The following is an 18,644-nucleotide window of genomic DNA, read 5'->3' on the forward strand; positions in this document are numbered from 1 at the left end:
CTAGGTGTGTCTGGGTTACTGCAGAAGATGAACGTGTGAGTCTGTCCACTGAGAAATGCAAATTCCCTTCTCCAAGGCCCGATGGGAACTAAAGGCAGATGAAGGGAGAACTGGCTTTTTCCCTGCCTTTGAGCTGGACGTGGATCTCCTCCTGCCTTCAGAACTGGACTGGTACTTAACCATCTGCTCTCCTGGTTCCCAGGCCTTTGGACTGTGGACCTTGGGACTTTTCAGCTTCCATAACTATGTGAGCCAATTCCTTGGAATAAATCTCCCTATGTCTCCTACTTGTTCTACGTCTCTGGGGAACCCTGATTATAACACACTGTCCCTTCCCAGCTAAAAGCTTGAGTCAGTATTCGCTGCACAGGTACACTGAACCAGGCTCTGTGGAGAACATGATGGAGAAAAGCCTTGAGGAGGGTGAAAAACGTAGCACTTGCTGCCTCTGGGTGGTACTCTTGGGCAATCTTTCTAAAACAATCATGTCCTTCCCTCAATCAGAACCTTTCAGGAGTGCTCCCCAAACATGCAGCCTGAAGTCCAAAGTACTTGGCATGAAATTCAAAGCTTCCATGGCAGGGCCCCCACTCACTTTTCTAGGTTCATTATCTAGAAATATGTTCCAGCCATTTGGACCTACTTGTAATTCTCAGAATGAGTCATTCTGTGCCACATCTCAATGGCCCTGTACACACTGTGCCTGCCCCTCACTGCTATTAATTTAAAATCAAGTTGCTGTTAAAGCCCCAGTGCCTATGGAAGGCTTCCCATGACATCACCAAGAGTAGGTCACCTTTTTTTAAACCACAGTTGTATTATTGACTTACTCATCTGTTTAGCCTCTGCCTTTGCTGGGGCCCTGAGTTCTTGAGAACAAAAATATGATTTTTCTATTAATAATCTTTGTATTTCCAGGAACTAGCACAATGTCTGATACGTTCATCCATGCATGTTTTTATTGAACATGTAGTATATGCAGGTGTCTGTTCTACAAAGATGAATAAGGGGTGGCCAGCTCAGAGTCTGAGACACAAACAGGATGTTTCAGTAAAGTATCATAATGGGCTGCAAGAGGGTTCATGGTGCGGTGTTGTGCAGGGTTCGATGGTAAAGCAGTGATCAGGGAAGCCTCCTGGAAGAAATGGCCTCTATTGAAAAATGAGGAGATACACAGCTGCTCAATGAATGCCCTGCTCTCTGGAGGACAAAATGAATCACTGTAGCCCTGAAACCAGGGGTAAACAGGTGAAGGCAGATCCCCCATGCTGACCCTGGACCAGGAGCTGGGGAGGCAGCCAGAGACGACCCTGAAGCATGTCAGTGTGGCAACAACCCTCCATCACCACAACAAGGCTCCTCCAAGGTCAGCGTGGAGGACAGAGGTTCTCAAACAGGGCTCCTGCCCTGCTTCCCAAACTGGGAAAAAGTTGATAGATATGTTTTTCTTGAGTTTTCCTTCCATTAATTCTTAACTCCCTGACCTCTGCTGCCTCTTGCCCCTGTAGATCAGATTCTAGCATTTGATTTGGCAAAAGATGACACAGTTATTTTGAGTCTAGTATGCTGAGACTGCACTATGATCCATAAGCCCATCGGGACACCAGGTGCTTGGCCTCTCCCAGTGAGAACTGCGGGAAACAGCCACAGCTTCGATGGCTGCGGGTGCCCCAAGGCTGTGAAGCTTGGGCAAGTCACCCAATTCCTCGGGCTCGGTTTCTTATCTGCAGAGAATGGGAATAAAGGGATTTATTTTGCCAAGTTTTTCCCTGTGAAGACTAAACAATGTAAGGGAAGAGACCAAGCAGCAGAGTCAAACTTCCCTTCTCCTTCTTCACTCTATTTCTCTCCTCTCGTCATTAAATCTGCGCCTTCGCCTTTTGTGGGGATCTCTTCTTTTCAGTGCTGCTTGGAATCTTCACCTCTTTGAAAACACACTAGGTTTTAACAGGGTTGGGACAAGGGCTATGTAGTGTGACTTCCCAAGAGCCCCAAAGAGCACTCTAAGTTTAGGATCTCCAGAAGCAGATCCAGAGGACTTGAATTCAAATAGTTTATTGGGTAAGTAATCCCAGGAAGTATGGGAGAGTGAAGAGACATGGAAGGGAAGGAAGCTGACTTGGGGTATTTGAATAAGCAGGTTATCACCATGACCAAGTAGAGTTCAAGTCTGCTGAGGACTTCAGGAGACGCCACAGCACCTGCCTCAGAGCTGTCCCAGCTAAGGGCACGGGTGGTGGGGTATTAACCCACCAACAACTGTCAGTCACTGGGTGAGGACATCAGGGAGCAGGGCAGGAATGTTAACTCCCCACATGCCTGCCCAGAGAGAGGTGTCAGGCAGTCCCATATGCATGCAGGAGAAAGCCTTCAGTATTTTTTTTTTTTAAAGATTTTTTTATTCATTCATGAGAGACAGAGAGAGAGAGATAGAGAGGCAGAGACACAGGCAGAGGGAGAAACAGGCTCCATGAAGGGAGCCCGATGTGGGACTCGATCCTGGGTCCCCAGGATCAGGCCCTGGGCTGAAGGCAGCACTAAACCGCTGAGCCACCCGGGCTGCCTAAGTCTTCGGTATTTAAAAGAGTGCTCAGCTTCAAGGGACTATGGACGGGGGGCCATGTGTCCACTCAAAATGGTGGGAAAAGAAATTAGGGACGCTTGTAGTGAAGGGCAGGGCTGGAGAAATGAATTAACGCACCTTGTGCTTATTTTGTTGGGCACACATTAGGCATCAGAAACAATGAGAACAAGGGGGATCTCTGGGTGCTCAATGCTTTGGCGTCTGCCTTCGGTCCAGGGCCTGATCCTGGAGACCCGGGATCAAGTCCCACGTCAGGCTCCCTACATGGGGCCTGCTTCTCCCTCTGCCTGTGTCTCTGCCTCTCTCTCTCTCTCTGTGTGTGTCTGTCTCTCATGAATAAATGAATAAAATCTTGAAAGAAAGAAAGAAAGAAAGAAAGAAAGAAAGAAAGAAAGAAAGAAAGAAAGAAAGAAAGATAGATAGATAGATGAGCTAGGTAATTAAAATGCTAGGAGGAAAACTAGTCCCAGCGATGAAGGCAGAGGTTTGCAGAAGACACCGAAGCCAGGCACCGAAGCCAGGCACGGAAGCCACGCCAGTCAGGTAACACGAGAATGAGGAGCGCCTTGTATTACGACTTCCATCTTCATCCGTCCCAACTCCTACTGGTTCATCCTTCAGATCTCAGCTTAAATGTCACCCCCTCAGAGGAGTTTTCCCCGACCACTGCAGCCCCCAGATCCAGATCTGCATACCCAGCACACAGCACAATACCCGGCCCACAGGCATCAGTATAGGGCTAGATCTAGTATACCTTTTACTTTCCCTTCATGCAATCTGCCAATGTGCTAATTTTGTATTTGTGTGACTGGTCAACCTTTGCTAACCTGTAACTCTTACACACCCAGTGCCTAGGGGAGAGCCTGGCAACGAGTATCAGAAAATGCTCAACTGATATTTCACAAAGGAATGACTGACACCCAAGAGAAGAATGCTGGCTTTATTCTATAGACAGTCAAGATTGCTGCCTCTTTGAACCAGCCAGCTTCCTCATTTGCAGAATGATAAGGCTGGCCTACAGTTCCACTTCAACACACATTCCTGGGTGCCTAATTAATGCGCTAGTGCTGGGAGCTGGGTGTAAGCCACAGTCCCTGCCCAGCAGCCTCACCTGGAAACAAACTAATAAACAAATACATAACCTAACATTTAAAAACTGCCATTTGGGGATCCCTGGGTGGCTCAGCGGTTAAACACCTGCCTTCAGCCCAGGGCGTGATCCTGGAGTCCCGGGATTGAGTCCCACGTCGGGCTCTCTGCGTGGAGCCTGCTTCTCCCTCTGCCTGTGTCTCTGCCTGTGTCTCTGCCTCTCTCTTTCTCTCTCTCTCTCATGAATAAATAAATAAAATCTTTAAAAAAATTAAAAAAAAATAAAAACTGCCGTTTACTGAAAACCCTAAAAAGTCTCAAGCATTTATTCAAGCACACTGACTCTACATGCAGCAACCCTGTATATTCAGCAGGATGCCATTTCACCGATGAGGAAACTGGTCTCACCAAGCTGGTATCAACTATTAGGTGGCAGAGCCAGGAGGCAAAGTTGGGGCTGCTCTATGAGCACGCCAAAGCCCCACGCGCCGAGGTGCAGGTACAAAGACGCAAGAGTGGATGTCTGAAGGCTGGCCGGGTAGCGGAGGGCACTGTACCCGCAAGGCAATGACATGGCACCGTTGGGTGTCCAGGGCGTGAGGCTGAAGACCAAAGCCCAGGGCACAAAGGTCATGTCCCCGGGGGTCAGTACAGAGTAGTCTTTGACGTGGGGGAGGGGCTTCAGAAGGAGATGCGACTGTGACAAAAGAGACAAGGTCTCACAACCGGTAAGTGGCAGGGTGGGGACTCAACCCTAGGTCTGACTCCAAATGATGCCCTTCCGACCCCAGGAGGCTCTAACATTCTACGCTCTCCCCTGTTCTGAGTACCTGACGTTCCCCAAGGTCAGGGAAGGTAAGAACTACACCTGGCTTGCTACGGAAAAAGAACTCAAATTAGGGCGAGGGAGGGCAGGCAGGGAGAGAGAGTAAAACAAAGACGCTGAGAGCCATCCAGGAGGCTGGGTACCAACGGCGGAGACAATGCCTGGCCTCAGCTGGCAGCCAAGTGCCCGGGGCTCCCTTAGTGGACCACAGGACACTGACTGGCAGGGCCTGAGCCTGAGATTGGCTGCTGTCCAAGCAGATGGAGCAGAAATCTGTCTTCCAGCTCCAGTGGCTGGCATCCAGGCTTATGATATGCTTAATCTAATTTTACTTGCCATATTTAATTCTCAAAACATCAACCATCTGTTTCCTGGATTCCTGACTACTCTGTGGTCTGGTCTGTTTGCCTGAGTGGATGGGAGTGTCCAGAGCCATCTTTCCTCCACTCCCCTCTTCTAAACTCTCCAAGGCTGCACACCGGCCCCTCACAGCAAAGGAAACAATTATTCAAGCCCACAGCAGCTGCTCTTCAACTACACGAAGGCAGTTAAACAGTCTTTGGGGCCGTGAACAGGGTGAACACTGGCCAGATTCACAAACCTGCTAGTCGTCATCCTTGGCCACTGTCACTTCCACTTCTCCCCTCACGTGCAATCCCAGCTGTCCACGTCTGTAACCTCACTGCTGCCTAGGCCTCAAACTCCTCTGGGGAGAGTGGCTTAGTGGAGAGTTTTCTATGCGGGAGATCTTTGCGATCCAGGGACTCATCTTACTTATTTACTGCTTGGAACATCACCTACACTCAGATTCAAGTTAAAATTCCAAATCTTAATCATAAGCAAAACTCCTTGACTCTTAAAACTGCTCCTCTCCTTAATCATGGATAAACAAATCATGCGTGAAGAATAAGCAGGCACTGCTGCTCACACTTACTGTTTTTCATGCTGAAGGGTGGGGGGCTCTATGTTTGCTCGTGCTAGCTTGTTTCAAGTATTAACAATCTATGCTTCCTTTCTGGGAAACCACGAACGTTCTGCTTTGCTGGGATGAGTTTTCCTTCCTCTGCCCACAAATCATAAAAACACTAGACCATACTAACTTGGTATTTTTGGGTTTTGTTTTGGCTAAGTGGGCAAAACTTTTAAAAAAGCAAACCACAGCAAGACAAAAACAGAGTCCTCAATGGACCCCTTCAGTCTTTGTGTAAGAGACTTGCTCAACCCTGAAATGTGGGAACAGCAGTAGAGAAACCATGGAAATTGTGATTTAGAGAATAAGGTATAATACACATGCTCTATATGTGATCGGAGAGCAAGGTCTTTTGTCTGATATGGTCACTGCCGTATTCCTAATCTCTACAACGCTCAATAAACACTTGTTGAATGAATAAATGAAAGGAAGCTACAGGACAGAGAAAAGACGCTTCAAAGGGCCCCATAAATATGGCTTTTACAGAGCTGAGCTTTGGGAACTACAGGCTAAGATTCACTGGTGAGTCATGAAATCAATTTAGTTTGAGCAGCACTGTTTGATAAGAATGGAATGGAACAGGATAGGAAGTATCTTAGGGGAAATATAGTTTTGTGAAATTTCTGTTTCAGGCACACACCCAGGTCTGCAACCTAAAATACATTTATTACTGGTTAAGAAAAAAAATTGGAGGAAAAATGTTTGCCTGCGGACGTTAAAAAGCAGATTCTCAGGCTCAAGACAGGACTTCTTAAATCAGAATCTCAGGAATTTTGCACTTTGAACAAATTCCTCTGGGGTATCAGCAGACACTATACTTTAAGACTCTCGAGTCTGAGAACCACTGCAGGATCTGGAATGTCAAGCAGTGTAACAGCCATGGAAAAGCTAATCAACAAATTAGTTCAATAGTGTTTTCATGGCCATCCTGTTTGTGGGGGGTGGGAAGAAAAGGGACCAGGACAGGCATTTAATGATCAGGAATAGAATGCAATTGTCCTCTTTGTGTCTATTATTAACCTCACTAATGGGTCACTTACTTCCAACTCCTTGCATACACTCACCCCCGAGGGCCCAACAGACCTGTCCTGATAAGGCTCTGCCACAGTTTTTATCTTCCAAAATGAAAAGATGATGAGGATTTAGTCACCAGATGTGTGTGTCTGGCTTGGGGCCTGCAGGGAGGCTGCTGAGTGAAGAATCAGGAAAAACTCTCAGCCTAGCGCCACTGTCATCAGATCGCTGCATAAAGCAGGTGTGGCCTTTGCTACCCTAATCCTGGCAGAGCTGTCAGCCACCTGTCCTGACAACTGCAGACAAGACTCCCTGGAATGATGATCCAGATACATGTAGGCCTAGGCTCCTGGAGGCCCACTGGGAATTCTCTGCGCCAGCTGTCCTCATCCTGCATCAGTGAACCCACCTCTTCAGCTCTGCCCCGATGAACCAATCCATACTGTGTATAATTTCATGCACATACTATGTATCCTATTAGCTTCCTTCTCTGCCTCTCTCTAGGGTAGCAACAAACATAAAACTTGTTTCTCTTCCCACTTCAGATACACACACACACACACACACACACACACACACACACACAGTCTAGACTCCTTGACTGGACCATTTCCAGATCTTTCTCTTTCCTCAGAGCCTCCACTTTTGCTAAATAGGAGGAGGAAGATTGTCTATGTCCACTGGTAATCACCTTGGAAATCCTTCTGCACCTGGGAAGCCTCACCTGGCTCAATTTGGCAAAAGGGGTTCCCTTCCTCTGGCCTCCTAAGGCACTGATTCCCTTAACTACTCATCGGTTGCCACCATCTTTTGCTGTGGGCCCAACTTGACTCCTAACTTCCTGCAAACCAACAACTATCCCTCCATCTTCCGTAGTGCTTTACCTAAAAAATGATTTTTTTTTTTTATTTATACATCTCTCTCTGTGTACAACTATGGAAGGACAGAGGAATCACGTTCAACACTGAAAAGCAACCAGCATAAGACAAATTACTTAAAACCTGCCCCTCTTAGCAGAAAGTTTCTTTCACCACATTTGGCTGGTCAAGCAGCAAATGGCTAGTGCTGTACTGTAGATACTAAAAATAACATTAAATTCTTTTTTTTTTTTTTAAGATTTTATTTATTTATTCATGAGAGACATACAGAGAGAGAGAGGCAGAGACACAGGCAAAGGGAGAAGCAGGCTCCATGTAGGGAGCCCAATGTGGGACTCGATCCCGGGTCTCCAGGATCACACCCTGGGCTGAAGGCAGCGCTAAACCGCTGAGCCACCCAGGGATCTCCTAACATTAAGTTCTGAAGAAAAAAAAAAAAAAAAAAACTACACTAACAAGGTCAGGCTAACTGGATTAAAGACAAAAGAAAAAGTGAAGTAGCTTCCCAAATGTGTGTCAGAAATTTTGTTGACCAAATTAACTAGGTTTATTTATTGTGTTATGAGCACACAGCATACTAAGAGCTTCATGTGCATTTTTTAACTTAATCTTCACACCAACCCATGAAGTGGGTATTATTATTCCATTTCACAAGAGAAACGAAGACACAGAGAGTTCATATAACTTCCCATGGCTGGTAAACAGCATAATTAGGATGTAACGTCAGATCCATCTGACTTCACCACAATCCTTTATTGCCTAATTAATTCACCCCCTCTCCTGATATAGATTTCCAGATCATAACCTGCCGGTTCTCTTTTCCAGTGAAAAAGTCAAAACCCAGAAACAATAGTTTTGTTTTTTTTTTTTAAAGCAACCAACCAACCCTTCTTCAAAGAAAGTCTGGTGGGAGAACTGAGGAATATACTTATTACCGTGGCTCTGCAAGACTTCATCTTAATTTCTTTTAATCTGCCTCTTATTCTTCCCCTATCACCCACCCAATTCCTGTTTAGGGTCCGATCGCCTCCTCTACAGACGACTTCAATAGCCTCCTGATTCTGTCAACTCTAATGTCAGAATCCATCCTTTTAACAAATCTCTAAGCTTCTATGCGTGACCCCCCTATAGTTTAATCCATACACATCAGTGTGTCCTTTTAACAGATGACATCACAAATCTGCTCAACACCACCTCTAGCCCTATCTCCCACTGCTCTCCCTTTTGCTCAGTCTGCATATGGCTTCCTTCTTCCTTGAGCAAACATGACATGTTTTTGCACCAGGGTCTTTGCACTGCCTTTGTCCTCTGCTTAGAGCCCTCTTCTCCAAGATATTTGCGTGGCACATTCCTCACACCTCCTGTATGCTTTTGCTTAAAAAGCTTGTGTCTAAGTGAGGCTATCCCTTAATATCTCTTAGTGAGGTTTAAAGTTGTAAACCATCTTCCAACCCCAGGACTTCCAATCCCTCTTGGCTTGTTCTCTACTTGTTTTTGGCCACAGTATTTACCACCTTCTTAACATATTATACACCACATTTATTATGTTTATTGCATCCCCCCTCTCAAACAGAAGCTTCATGAGAGCAGGAATGCTTATGTTTTGTTCCCTGCCTTATCCCCAACACATAGAACGATGCCTCCCACATAGCATGTGCTCAGCAAATATTTGCTGGATTAATGTTTTAAATGACTTACTGGCAAGAAAAACTGATAACCCTAAGTCATTGCACTGTGTTTACCCTATGGCTTTTGTACTCTTCGGATTCTGATCCACTCTGGGAGATACTCAATGACATGTCTGAGAAGCCTGGGGAAATGATATGGTGAGTTCTACATCTGAGTCAGTTCACTCTAGCTCTGGGGATGGATCAGGGGAGGATAAGACTGGAATTATGAGTCCATGCCAATATTCAGGCAAGAGATAATGAGAGTATGAAAAACATCTAGGAGACAAGAGGGAAACATTCAATGATTGGTTGGGGGCTGGAAGATGGTGGGAAGGGACTGGCCCTCAGGTTTCTGGCTGGGTGACTGAACAGATAATGTGGGCAGTAATGGAGACAGATCAAACCAGAAAAATCCCACTTGGGAGGTCCGAGGGATATAAGGCCCTACTCCTAGTTTAACATTCACGTTAGTAGTCCTTTGACAAATAACTAAAGCAATTATGGCAACAAACTCAACTGAAGCTACAGAGCAACGGAATATAAATAACAAAAATCCTACAAGATTATTGCTTATGTTCCCATTTAACAATGGCACTGAGCTGGCCTTTGAACACGCAGATTCCCTTCAAAGGGAAGGAGGCAGGAAGATCTTCTGGGTTAAAATTTCACATGGGTTAAAAGTCAATTGTGCACCTGGAAAATATATACCTACCAAGATTCCTGTAGATTTCAGTGACAAAGGGTTGTCCCATTGCTTTGGAAATCGACTTCAGAAGTAGGCAATTTTAAAAGCGTGCCATCCTAAAGATCGCTTAACAAAGATTAGCAATAAATAGTTCAGTCCACTTCTTAAGTGACCGACAGTTTTACCCTCATACCTTACCTGGAAAGCTGTCTCGATTTAGCTTAGGCCTGCGGACTATGACAAAGTCCTTGTCATTCCCCTTGCTTTTCAGCCGTTTTCGGGGCGGGCTCTGAGGGTGGCCCAGATTTGAGAGCAGTTCCTGGGGGATATTCTCACTGTCCACCTCCTCCTTCTCCAGAGCAGAGACCCCCATGCCCGACAGCAGTTCAGAAGTCTTACTAGAATCCCATCCCCACGTGAAGCTGGTGGTAACGTTGCTACTCTGGTCTGGAATCTCCTGGAGGTGTTTCCTGCAGAAATGCACAACAGCCCCGGTTTCTTTCAAAAACACACCCGTAAATAATTCAAAGATAGGCCTACATGAAACTCTAAGTTATGCAATGCAGAAAACTTTAAGAATTGCATTTTTTTTTAAAGTGCCGGCGGCGAGTTTCCAAGAAGGAAAAAAAGAAAATAACCGAACAAATCAAAAAGGCTTTTTGATTTACGATCACGGAGAAGGCCTCAAGAATGTCTTAAAGTGGAGGGAACAGACAAGCGGGGGGGGGAGGACGGGGGGGGGGCAAACGTACACCGGCAGGAAAGCTCAATAAGGGAAGGCAAAAACCGCACGCTGATCACCGCACTAAAGCATCCGGCCCCCCACACTTTCCCAAAGAAGGGGCTGAGCAACGATTCAATTACAACATTCACAACAGTATTAGCGCGTAGCAATATTCGCGGCCTAAAAGAATTGAGGCGGTTCATTCACTCTCAGCCCCCTTTTGCAATCGGTTTACCTATGCATGGCGTCCACAGCTTCTGGAGTTTTAAACGCGTGCATTAATTGCAGAACTGCACGCCTCCGGGATTCCCGCTTTGGCGCGCGGCGGCTCAAGGCGTGCAGCTCCGACCCCCAGCAGCGAGACCCGCGAACTCTAGCAACGTTCCATCCTCGCCGCGCGCGCGAGGGCTCTTCTACTCGCCCTCCGCCGCCGCCGCCGCCGCCGTCGGCCGCCCCGCTGCCTGCCGGGAACTGTAGTTTCCGTCTTGCCTCGTAGTCCCGCCGGCTCTGCGCGACGTCCTTCCTCGGCTGACTTTACCCGCCTCGGAGATACCCACAAGCCCCCGCGCCCGCGAGGCGGGGCCGTCCACGCGGTAGGCGGGGAAGCGGAAGTGGGCGGCGCTCCGGCTGCCTGGGAAATGTCAGCCGCCTGACTGGGGACGGATTTTCCTTACCCCGGAGCCTGCAGGCCTTTCTAGTGGTCGTCACCGCCGTCGCCCCGGATCGCCGGTCGCAGGTCCGGGACGGCTGTGGCGGACGCGGGGTTCCCGGTCCTTGTGCGGACGCTGTCTGGCCTGATGGGGAGGGCGTGAGCCCTGTGGGGTCTGCGGTCTGAGGCCGGGCGCTGGCGGAGATCGAGAGGACCTCGGAGACCCCGAGCCGCCGCCGCCGCCGCCACCGCGGGCCTTCGTTCCCGGCCACCGAGTGGAGGCGGCAGCCCGGTCCGCCGGCCAGGTGAGACGATGAGGGCCGCGGGCGTCCCACTTGCGCCCCCCCGCCCCCCCCCCGCCGCCGCCGCCGCCGCCGCGAAGCTGCTTCCTCCATCTGGGAGATAGTGACCCTTAGCACTGCGGGTCACCAGGTGCCTGTTCTGTAGGCACTACGGCTCCGAGGTTCCTCCCGAGAACACGCCTGACGTGAGGGGCAGATTACGCTTGTGGAAGCGCTTTGTAAACTAAAGCGCGGTTGGAAGGAGAGGCGGTGGCTTAATTTTAGGGGAGCAGGAGAACACGGCGGTTGCCACGGTGTGCGGTGGGACAGCTGCGCAGCCCCCTGGCAGCCCAGACGAGCTTGGGAACAGCTAAGGGGACGGTCGGTAGGTCTGTGAGGGCCGTGGAGCGCCACGCTCGGGGCCGCTGGGCTGCTCGCGCTCCGCCGACGACGTCCGGCGGCGTCGCCGTCTGAAAGGCGAGCTGCTGCGAGCCTGTCGCCGCCCGGGAGAGCCTGGGGGCGGCCAGAGCAGGGAGTGTGCCGCATTCCAGGTCGGATGACCGTGCGAAATCCACAAACGGTGACCCCTGGAGAACAGTGGAAGGGAGAGGGGAATAAATTCCAACCTTCAATTAAAAAAAATTAAAAAAAAAAAAAAAGGAGAGGATTGATCAAGTTCAGAAGTAAGCAGAGCCCTCTGCTAAGTCATCACAAAAATAGAGTATTGCTTGAGCATGCAGTACGACAATACCTTCAAGAACCAGTGTGAAAAAAAATAATAATAAAAAATAAATAACCAGTGTGACAGACCATTAAAAATGATTCCCTTTTTGCTGGAATTAAACCTCTCTTGCCCAGGTATGTGCTGGTTTCAGGCTCGGTGCTTGGTGCTTGGCTTGAAAAGTGACCAATTCTCGATTAAGCTATTCACGAACCTTTAGTTGTTTTGTTTTGTTTTTGTTGTTGTTTTTGTTTTTCTTGAAAATAAGTGGAATTGATGTACAGAAGGGATATGCTCACACATGGACTTTCATTTAAACGAGGTGGAAGTAGGCTGAATGTTCACGATTCATTGAACTGATGTCATGGAAAAGATTTTTAAATGCAATATTCTGATTTTTTTTTTACATAAAGTTACTTTGATGTTACTTTGGCTAAGAAGAGAGCAGTTGCCTTAGTTTGAAATATACATCCCTTCCCTTAAAATTGTAACTCATTAGAGAACATAATTATGTATATATATATATATATATATATATATATATATATATATAAAGGCAGTAGGATGGAAGGTTATGTATATGCTAATGGAGAAAAAAAACAAGGAAAAAATATTTTAAATGCCACGATGAGAATTAACAAAGTTTTTAAATGTAAAGTAGATCTTATAGTTAGGAAGATCTAATGGGATGATTTTACATTTAAAGATGAGGAATAGGGACGCCTGGGTGGCTCCATGGTTGAGCTATGCAGGGATCGACGCCCACATTGAGCTCCCTGTATGGAGCCTGCTTTTCCCTCTACCTATGTCTCTGCCTCTCAAAAAAGATGAGAAATATCCTGATAGCAGAATTGGTTTTTTTTAAAGATTTTATTTATTTATTCATGGGAGACACAGAGAGGCAGAGACATAGGCAGAGGGAGAAGCAGGCTCCCTGTGAGGACCCATGAGGACTCCATCCCAAGATCCCAGATTCACACCCTGAGCCAAAGGCAGACGCTGGACCACTGAGCCACCTAGTGCCCCCTGGTAGCAGGATTTAACAAGTAGTTTCCAGGAGCCAGGGAACATTTCTAGTTCTCAGAATACTTGAAATATCTGAATTGGACAGGAGACTCTCCATAGGACTTCAAAGAGAGCCTGTCAACTTAGAAAATCAGTCTTCAAATTCTAGAATAGATATTTTACTAACAGTTTTCCCTGGTAGCAAAAATACTTTAACTTACTGAAATCTTTACTGAAATAGCAATCATTTTTTTGTTCTGCATTATTCTAATCATGGCGATCTCTTTGTATAGTAAATAAAAGTTTACGTTGGTACATGGGAGTCTGTTTGATAAAAGGAGTTGTGTTCATTGAAGAGATTATCAGCTACATAGATATTGCTATCTGGTCTTTTCAAAAATTCATTGTGACTGCTACTGATACGGATTATTTTTTTTTGCTGATTAATTTTATTTATTTAATCTTCACCCACTACACTCCATGTCCCATTTTAAGTGAAAGGTATATTATATATATTATATAATTATATAAATATTATATGTATATATATATATATATATATAATCTCCAGTAGTACATTAGTGTTTTTGAAAATCAAATAGGACAAGAGATTATATTTAACTAGAACAGTGATGTACTTTTTTGCTTAGTTCTATCATAGCATAAAATAAACCTTAAAGAACTCTTTAGGGTTTTTTTCATATTATTTAGCTGTGGGGAACAAAAGGCTAAGAACGATTACATAGTAAGAAGTTTTTACCTGCCAAATTTCAAAAGGATCCTTTCCCTCCATTAATTTAGATCCTTAGATCTCTATAGTTTAATGCTGTGATGGACAGTTTGGAGTAACAGAAGGGTCCTTTCCCTATTCTAATTTGGTCTATGTTTTCTCTCCTAGCTTCCCCATGTAGATTAGAGTCATATATTACCCTTAAGTAATAGCAATCTTACCTGGAAGGTTAAAAGTCTTTGCTAAATTCTATATTAAACACTTCTTTTCTAGCATTCTATCTTGATATATGTAATGGAATAACTAATAGAATGTTTTAAATTTGCTCACTCTGAAAACTGACCAAAAGAAATTGTTTAAAGAGTTTAAATTGGGTTAATAAAGTATGTCTGAATTCGAAAAGAGACTGTGTAGTATCCCAATTGTAGTGAGGATGAGTAGGTTTGAATCCCAGCTTTGCCACTCACTGGCTGTAGGAATGTGGACAAACCACTTACTCTCTCTTCCCTTTTCTCTATTCAACAAGGATATTAATAGTCCTTTCTTATTGGGTTGTGTAGTCTAATTTGATAAAGTATGTTAAGTGCTAGCATAATGCTTGGAATCTAGTAAACTCATGCTAAATGTTAGCTCTTCTTTTTTTAATTATTAAGAAAGATTCTAAGGATTATTCTTTAATTACCAAAATAAGTCTTATAATCTCTTTACCTGAAATCTTTAAGAATCCATTACAATTCTAGTTGTTTTCTTCTCACTTGCTTTTAGGGTTGCTCTCTCTCTCTCTCATGTCTTAACAAAGGTTAAGCACTTTGTACATGTCTGTCTGTCTTCAGAAGGGCCTGTCACACTCTGGAATTCAGTTTACCTGGTTGGTTTAGCAACTCAGCTCATTTTTTGAAAATGGCTTCAAAAAATATTACAACTATTTTGTATTTTTAGAGTAGGAGCTACATTCTCTTGTGGTATTCTATTGTATCCTAAGCTGAATTCCCCCTGTACCTGAAATCTTTAAACGGAATAATGGTGGTCATATTTGGAAGATTTAACATAGTTTTTTTTTTTTTTTGAAGATTTAACATTGTATTGGTGGTAGAGAATTGTTGACTTTCACCATTCACATCTAGTTCTGATACTTCCAGTTTTTCATTATTCAGATCTTGAATTGTCTCCTAGTTTTTATTATTTCACATTTCTGAATAAAGATACATAGATTATGCAGAGTTTGATTAATCACTGAGTTCTGGCTAGAAATTTTTCATTCAGTTTCAGAATCTTAGATTTGAACAGAATTTTTTTTTTTATTTGAACGGAATTTTTGCCTGTGATCTCTTGTGGAGTTGCTACCACAAATCTTTCCTTCTATCCTTCTTTGTCTTCTCTTTCTCGTTCTTTTTGAAGATCTTTGGGATGCTTCAAGTTCCAAAATTACCTTACCTGTAAATTTTCCACTTAAAGAGTGGTTAGCCTAAAACAACAACAACAACAACAACAACAACAACAACAACAACAAAAACACTATCAGCCATAAAATACTTGGGAAACAGTAGTACCCTAAGTCAGTAACATTAACAAGCTAATTATGTAAGGCGTTTGAAAGGCATTGTATGATTATCTCGATAATTGGTAAATGACTAAATTGGATTTTAAGTGTTCAAAGATTTTCAGAACTGATATTTTGAAAGATAGACTATATCTGGATATCAAGCACTAAAATTTGAATGAATGAACTGGCATTTTATTTTGAGTAAAATCTACATTTGCTGCTGCGGTGTTAATGCCAACCTATGGTAGCTCTAAATTTCTCTTTCAATTTCTAATCACATGGAACTGGATTTTGATTTGCCTCCAAATTTTTGCATGGTCTTCTTTCATTTTTGTCATCTAGCCTAAACACAGTATTTTAATATTTGAGGAATATTACTAGAAGGACCAGTTTTGCCATCAGAGGCATATTTCCTCTTTTGCCCTTGAGTATATTTTTGCACAGCTATATATACATGGTTGCAGGTCAGCAAATGATCCATTCTAATCCACCTCCGTTTTGATCATGTGCTAGAAAAATGGTATCATCTTTCTACATGACATCTAGTACATCTTTTTTTTTTTAATTTTATTTATTTATTCACGATAGAGAGAGAGAGAGAGAGAGAGAGGCAGAGACACAGGCAGAGGGAGAAGCAGGCTTCATGCCGGGAGCCCAACGCTGGACTTGATTCTGGGCCAGGATCATGTCCTGGGCCGAAGGCAGGCGCCAAACCGCTGAGCCACCCAGGGATCCCCTAGTACATCTTCTTGACATGGCTCTGAAATGTGTTCTGTCTTTCCAACAGACAGTTGAAGGAGTGTTTGGGTTACCTTGTAGACCTGAAGAGGTAATCTCAATTTGTCAAGAGAAGAAACGGGAGCAGTTTCTTGGAGCAAAGATAATTTTTTTGTTTTGTAGGAATCAGGGGAGGCCCAGGCTCTGGTAACTGCAGAGAATGAGAAGCAAAAAGCATTTGGTATCCATTCATATTTGGGAGGGTGGGGGGAGATGGTGGCAGAGGAGGCTATTTAGAGTAAACCTGTGCTTTGAGACTTTTGAAGCAACTAGTTATTTTCTAGAAGCACATTATATGAGGAGGTGGAGATTCCCAACTAGCATTTATTGAGGATCTACTCTGTGCCTAGAACTCCCTATTTGGTGTTTCACTTTTGTATTTCATTTGATCTTCATAGCAACCTGTGTAATGATTATTTATCCTCATGTAACAGTTTAAATTGCATAAAATTACACAATTAAATAGAGTTAGGATTTGGAACCCAGGTTTCCCAGAGTATAACAAAACATTCGTATTTTAAAATAGTTGTGACTTTAGGCACTTCAAACCATGGCAGAATTTCTCGTTTCCTATTTGCCATGTACTTTACTTTCGTATTACTACATTGATTTTTAAATAATTTTGAAATTACAAAATAGCCTATGTTCATTATTTCAAATTAAAAACACGTATACACAAAAGCACAAAGAAGAATATAGCAATCCTCTCTTTACTATTTTATGACAACCACTGTTAGCATTTTGATGTATATTTGTCCATGTGTTTCTTATGCATACTATACTCCCTTAGGCCCACTCCCATCCCTTTTGACATCTCTAAAGTGTCCCTGTGGATCTCCCCTTTCTTCTAGACTGGGGGAATCTGGTGGCCTCCTTGAATCACTTTCTGCAATGGAGTTTTGCTGTTATGTGGTCCTTGACTCATGGGCAGGGAACCTGCATGCAGATCCCTGCTCCCATGAGTCGACAGGTTAGCAGGATTAGTGATTTATGAAACCCTTGGCTGCTTTTTTCAAAAAGGCAGTGGACAGTGATGAGACTAGAGGACATCTTTAAGACTTCCTGGACTATTTCGTACAAACATTTGTTTCTAGGTTTTCCTGTTTAAATAATGCTGCCATGAAAAGGAACATTATAGATAAATCTTTGTTCCCATCTTGTTTTTCCTTTAAGTTATTTGAAGAGGAATTGCTAGGACAAAGGATATGTGCCTTTTTCAAGGTTTTTGGTATGTATTGTCAAATTGCTATGCTCCCTGGTGAGGAGTTTTTTCAGTAAGCCAAACCTGAGTTGTCTAATATTTATCTTTATTAGATTTTAACTGACAGTGATTTTATGAATTTAAGATACAAATAACTAGCTGAGTTAGAGAATAAGGTGCCCCTAGCTTTGAACACAAAATTATTCAATTGAAATAACTAAAACAGGCTAGGAATTCATAAGGAACCTTGGAAAATGCTATCATTCTGACGAAAAATAATTCCTCACTTGAATTTAGGTACAAGGTCAAAGATACAGACTTTAAAACTATTATTTTCTCATCTCAGATTAGGAAAACCTCAATTTTCATCTCCAATTTAATGGGACCTCTAGGCCTAACCTTGTGTCATAACAAAACAACAAGAGTTCAGCTTGAACAGAAATAGATGGTGTTGTAAACAGAATAATAGACGCCCCCAAAAGATAGCTATGCCTTAATCATTGGAACCTGTAAATCTGACTCAATTATCCAGATTTTCCTGATGAGATCAGATGAGCCCTTTTTTTAAAAAATTTTTATTTATTTATGATAGTCACACACAGAGAGAGAGAGAGAGGCAGAGGGAGAAGCAGGCTCCATGCACCGGGAGCCCGACGTGGGATTCGATCCCGGGTCTCCAGGATCACGCCCTGGGCCAAAGGCAGGCGCTAAACCGCTGCGCCACCCAGGGATCCCCAGATGAGCCCTTTTAAGCAATTTTCTCCCAGCTGAGGGTAAAGAACATCTGAGATTCCAAGCCTGAGAACAATTTGACAAGCCATTGCTAACTCTTGAGATACACAGGGCCACATGCAAAGACTGGAAAAAGGCCTCTGGAACTAAGGGCAAATGCCAGCCTGCAAGGAAATGGAGATCTCAGGCCTATAAACATAAACTGAATTTTGCCAACAGCCTAAATGAACTTAAAAGTACATTCTTCCTCAGAGTCTTCCAGAGAGGAACGCTAACTTGCTGACACTGATTTCAATCTTGAGAATTTAGTTGAACCAAGTTGTGCCTGGACATCTGACCCACAGAAACTATGATATAAGAGTGTTGTTTTAAGCCGCTACATTTGTAGGAATTGTTTATAGCAAGAATAGGAGACTGATGGACTGAAAATGGGAAGAGATATAACCAAATCATTTCTTTATTATTGAATAAAGGATCCATAATTCTGTTTATTCATCTACAAGATTTTAAAGTACTAAATCAGGCTAAAAAATTGACAACCATTGTAAAAAAATATTTGTAGCTA

General features: G+C 44.0%; 2 protein-coding genes across 6 annotated transcripts in view; one reads left to right on the forward strand and one right to left on the reverse strand.

Moving 5' to 3' along the window:
- The window catches only part of SKP2 (S-phase kinase associated protein 2), a 33,576-nt gene extending 22,634 nt beyond the window's left edge, over positions 1 to 10,942 (reverse strand). Inside the window, exons 1-2 of the mRNA XM_038535323.1 lie at positions 10,676 to 10,942; positions 9,915 to 10,186 (exon numbers count right to left, since the gene is read on the reverse strand). Coding sequence (XP_038391251.1) covers positions 9,915 to 10,186; positions 10,676 to 10,719 — 316 coding nt within the window. The 5' untranslated portion in view covers positions 10,720 to 10,942. The remainder of the gene's footprint in view (positions 1 to 9,914; positions 10,187 to 10,675) is intronic.
- Positions 10,943 to 11,017: 75 nt separating this feature from the next.
- The window catches only part of LMBRD2 (LMBR1 domain containing 2), a 43,961-nt gene continuing 36,334 nt past the window's right edge, over positions 11,018 to 18,644 (forward strand). For 2 of the 5 annotated variants that reach the window (XM_038535312.1, XM_038535315.1), the window contains exon 1: positions 11,020 to 11,394. The gene's annotated coding sequence lies outside the window, so the exon portion shown is untranslated. Of the gene's footprint in view, positions 11,395 to 18,644 lie in introns of all 5 variants that reach the window. The other 3 variants (XM_038535313.1, XM_038535316.1, XM_038535314.1) reach the window with 3 other exon arrangements.

Source organism: Canis lupus, chromosome 4, assembly GCF_011100685.1.
Source record: "Canis lupus familiaris isolate Mischka breed German Shepherd chromosome 4, alternate assembly UU_Cfam_GSD_1.0, whole genome shotgun sequence".
Lineage (NCBI taxonomy): Eukaryota > Metazoa > Chordata > Mammalia > Carnivora > Canidae > Canis > Canis lupus.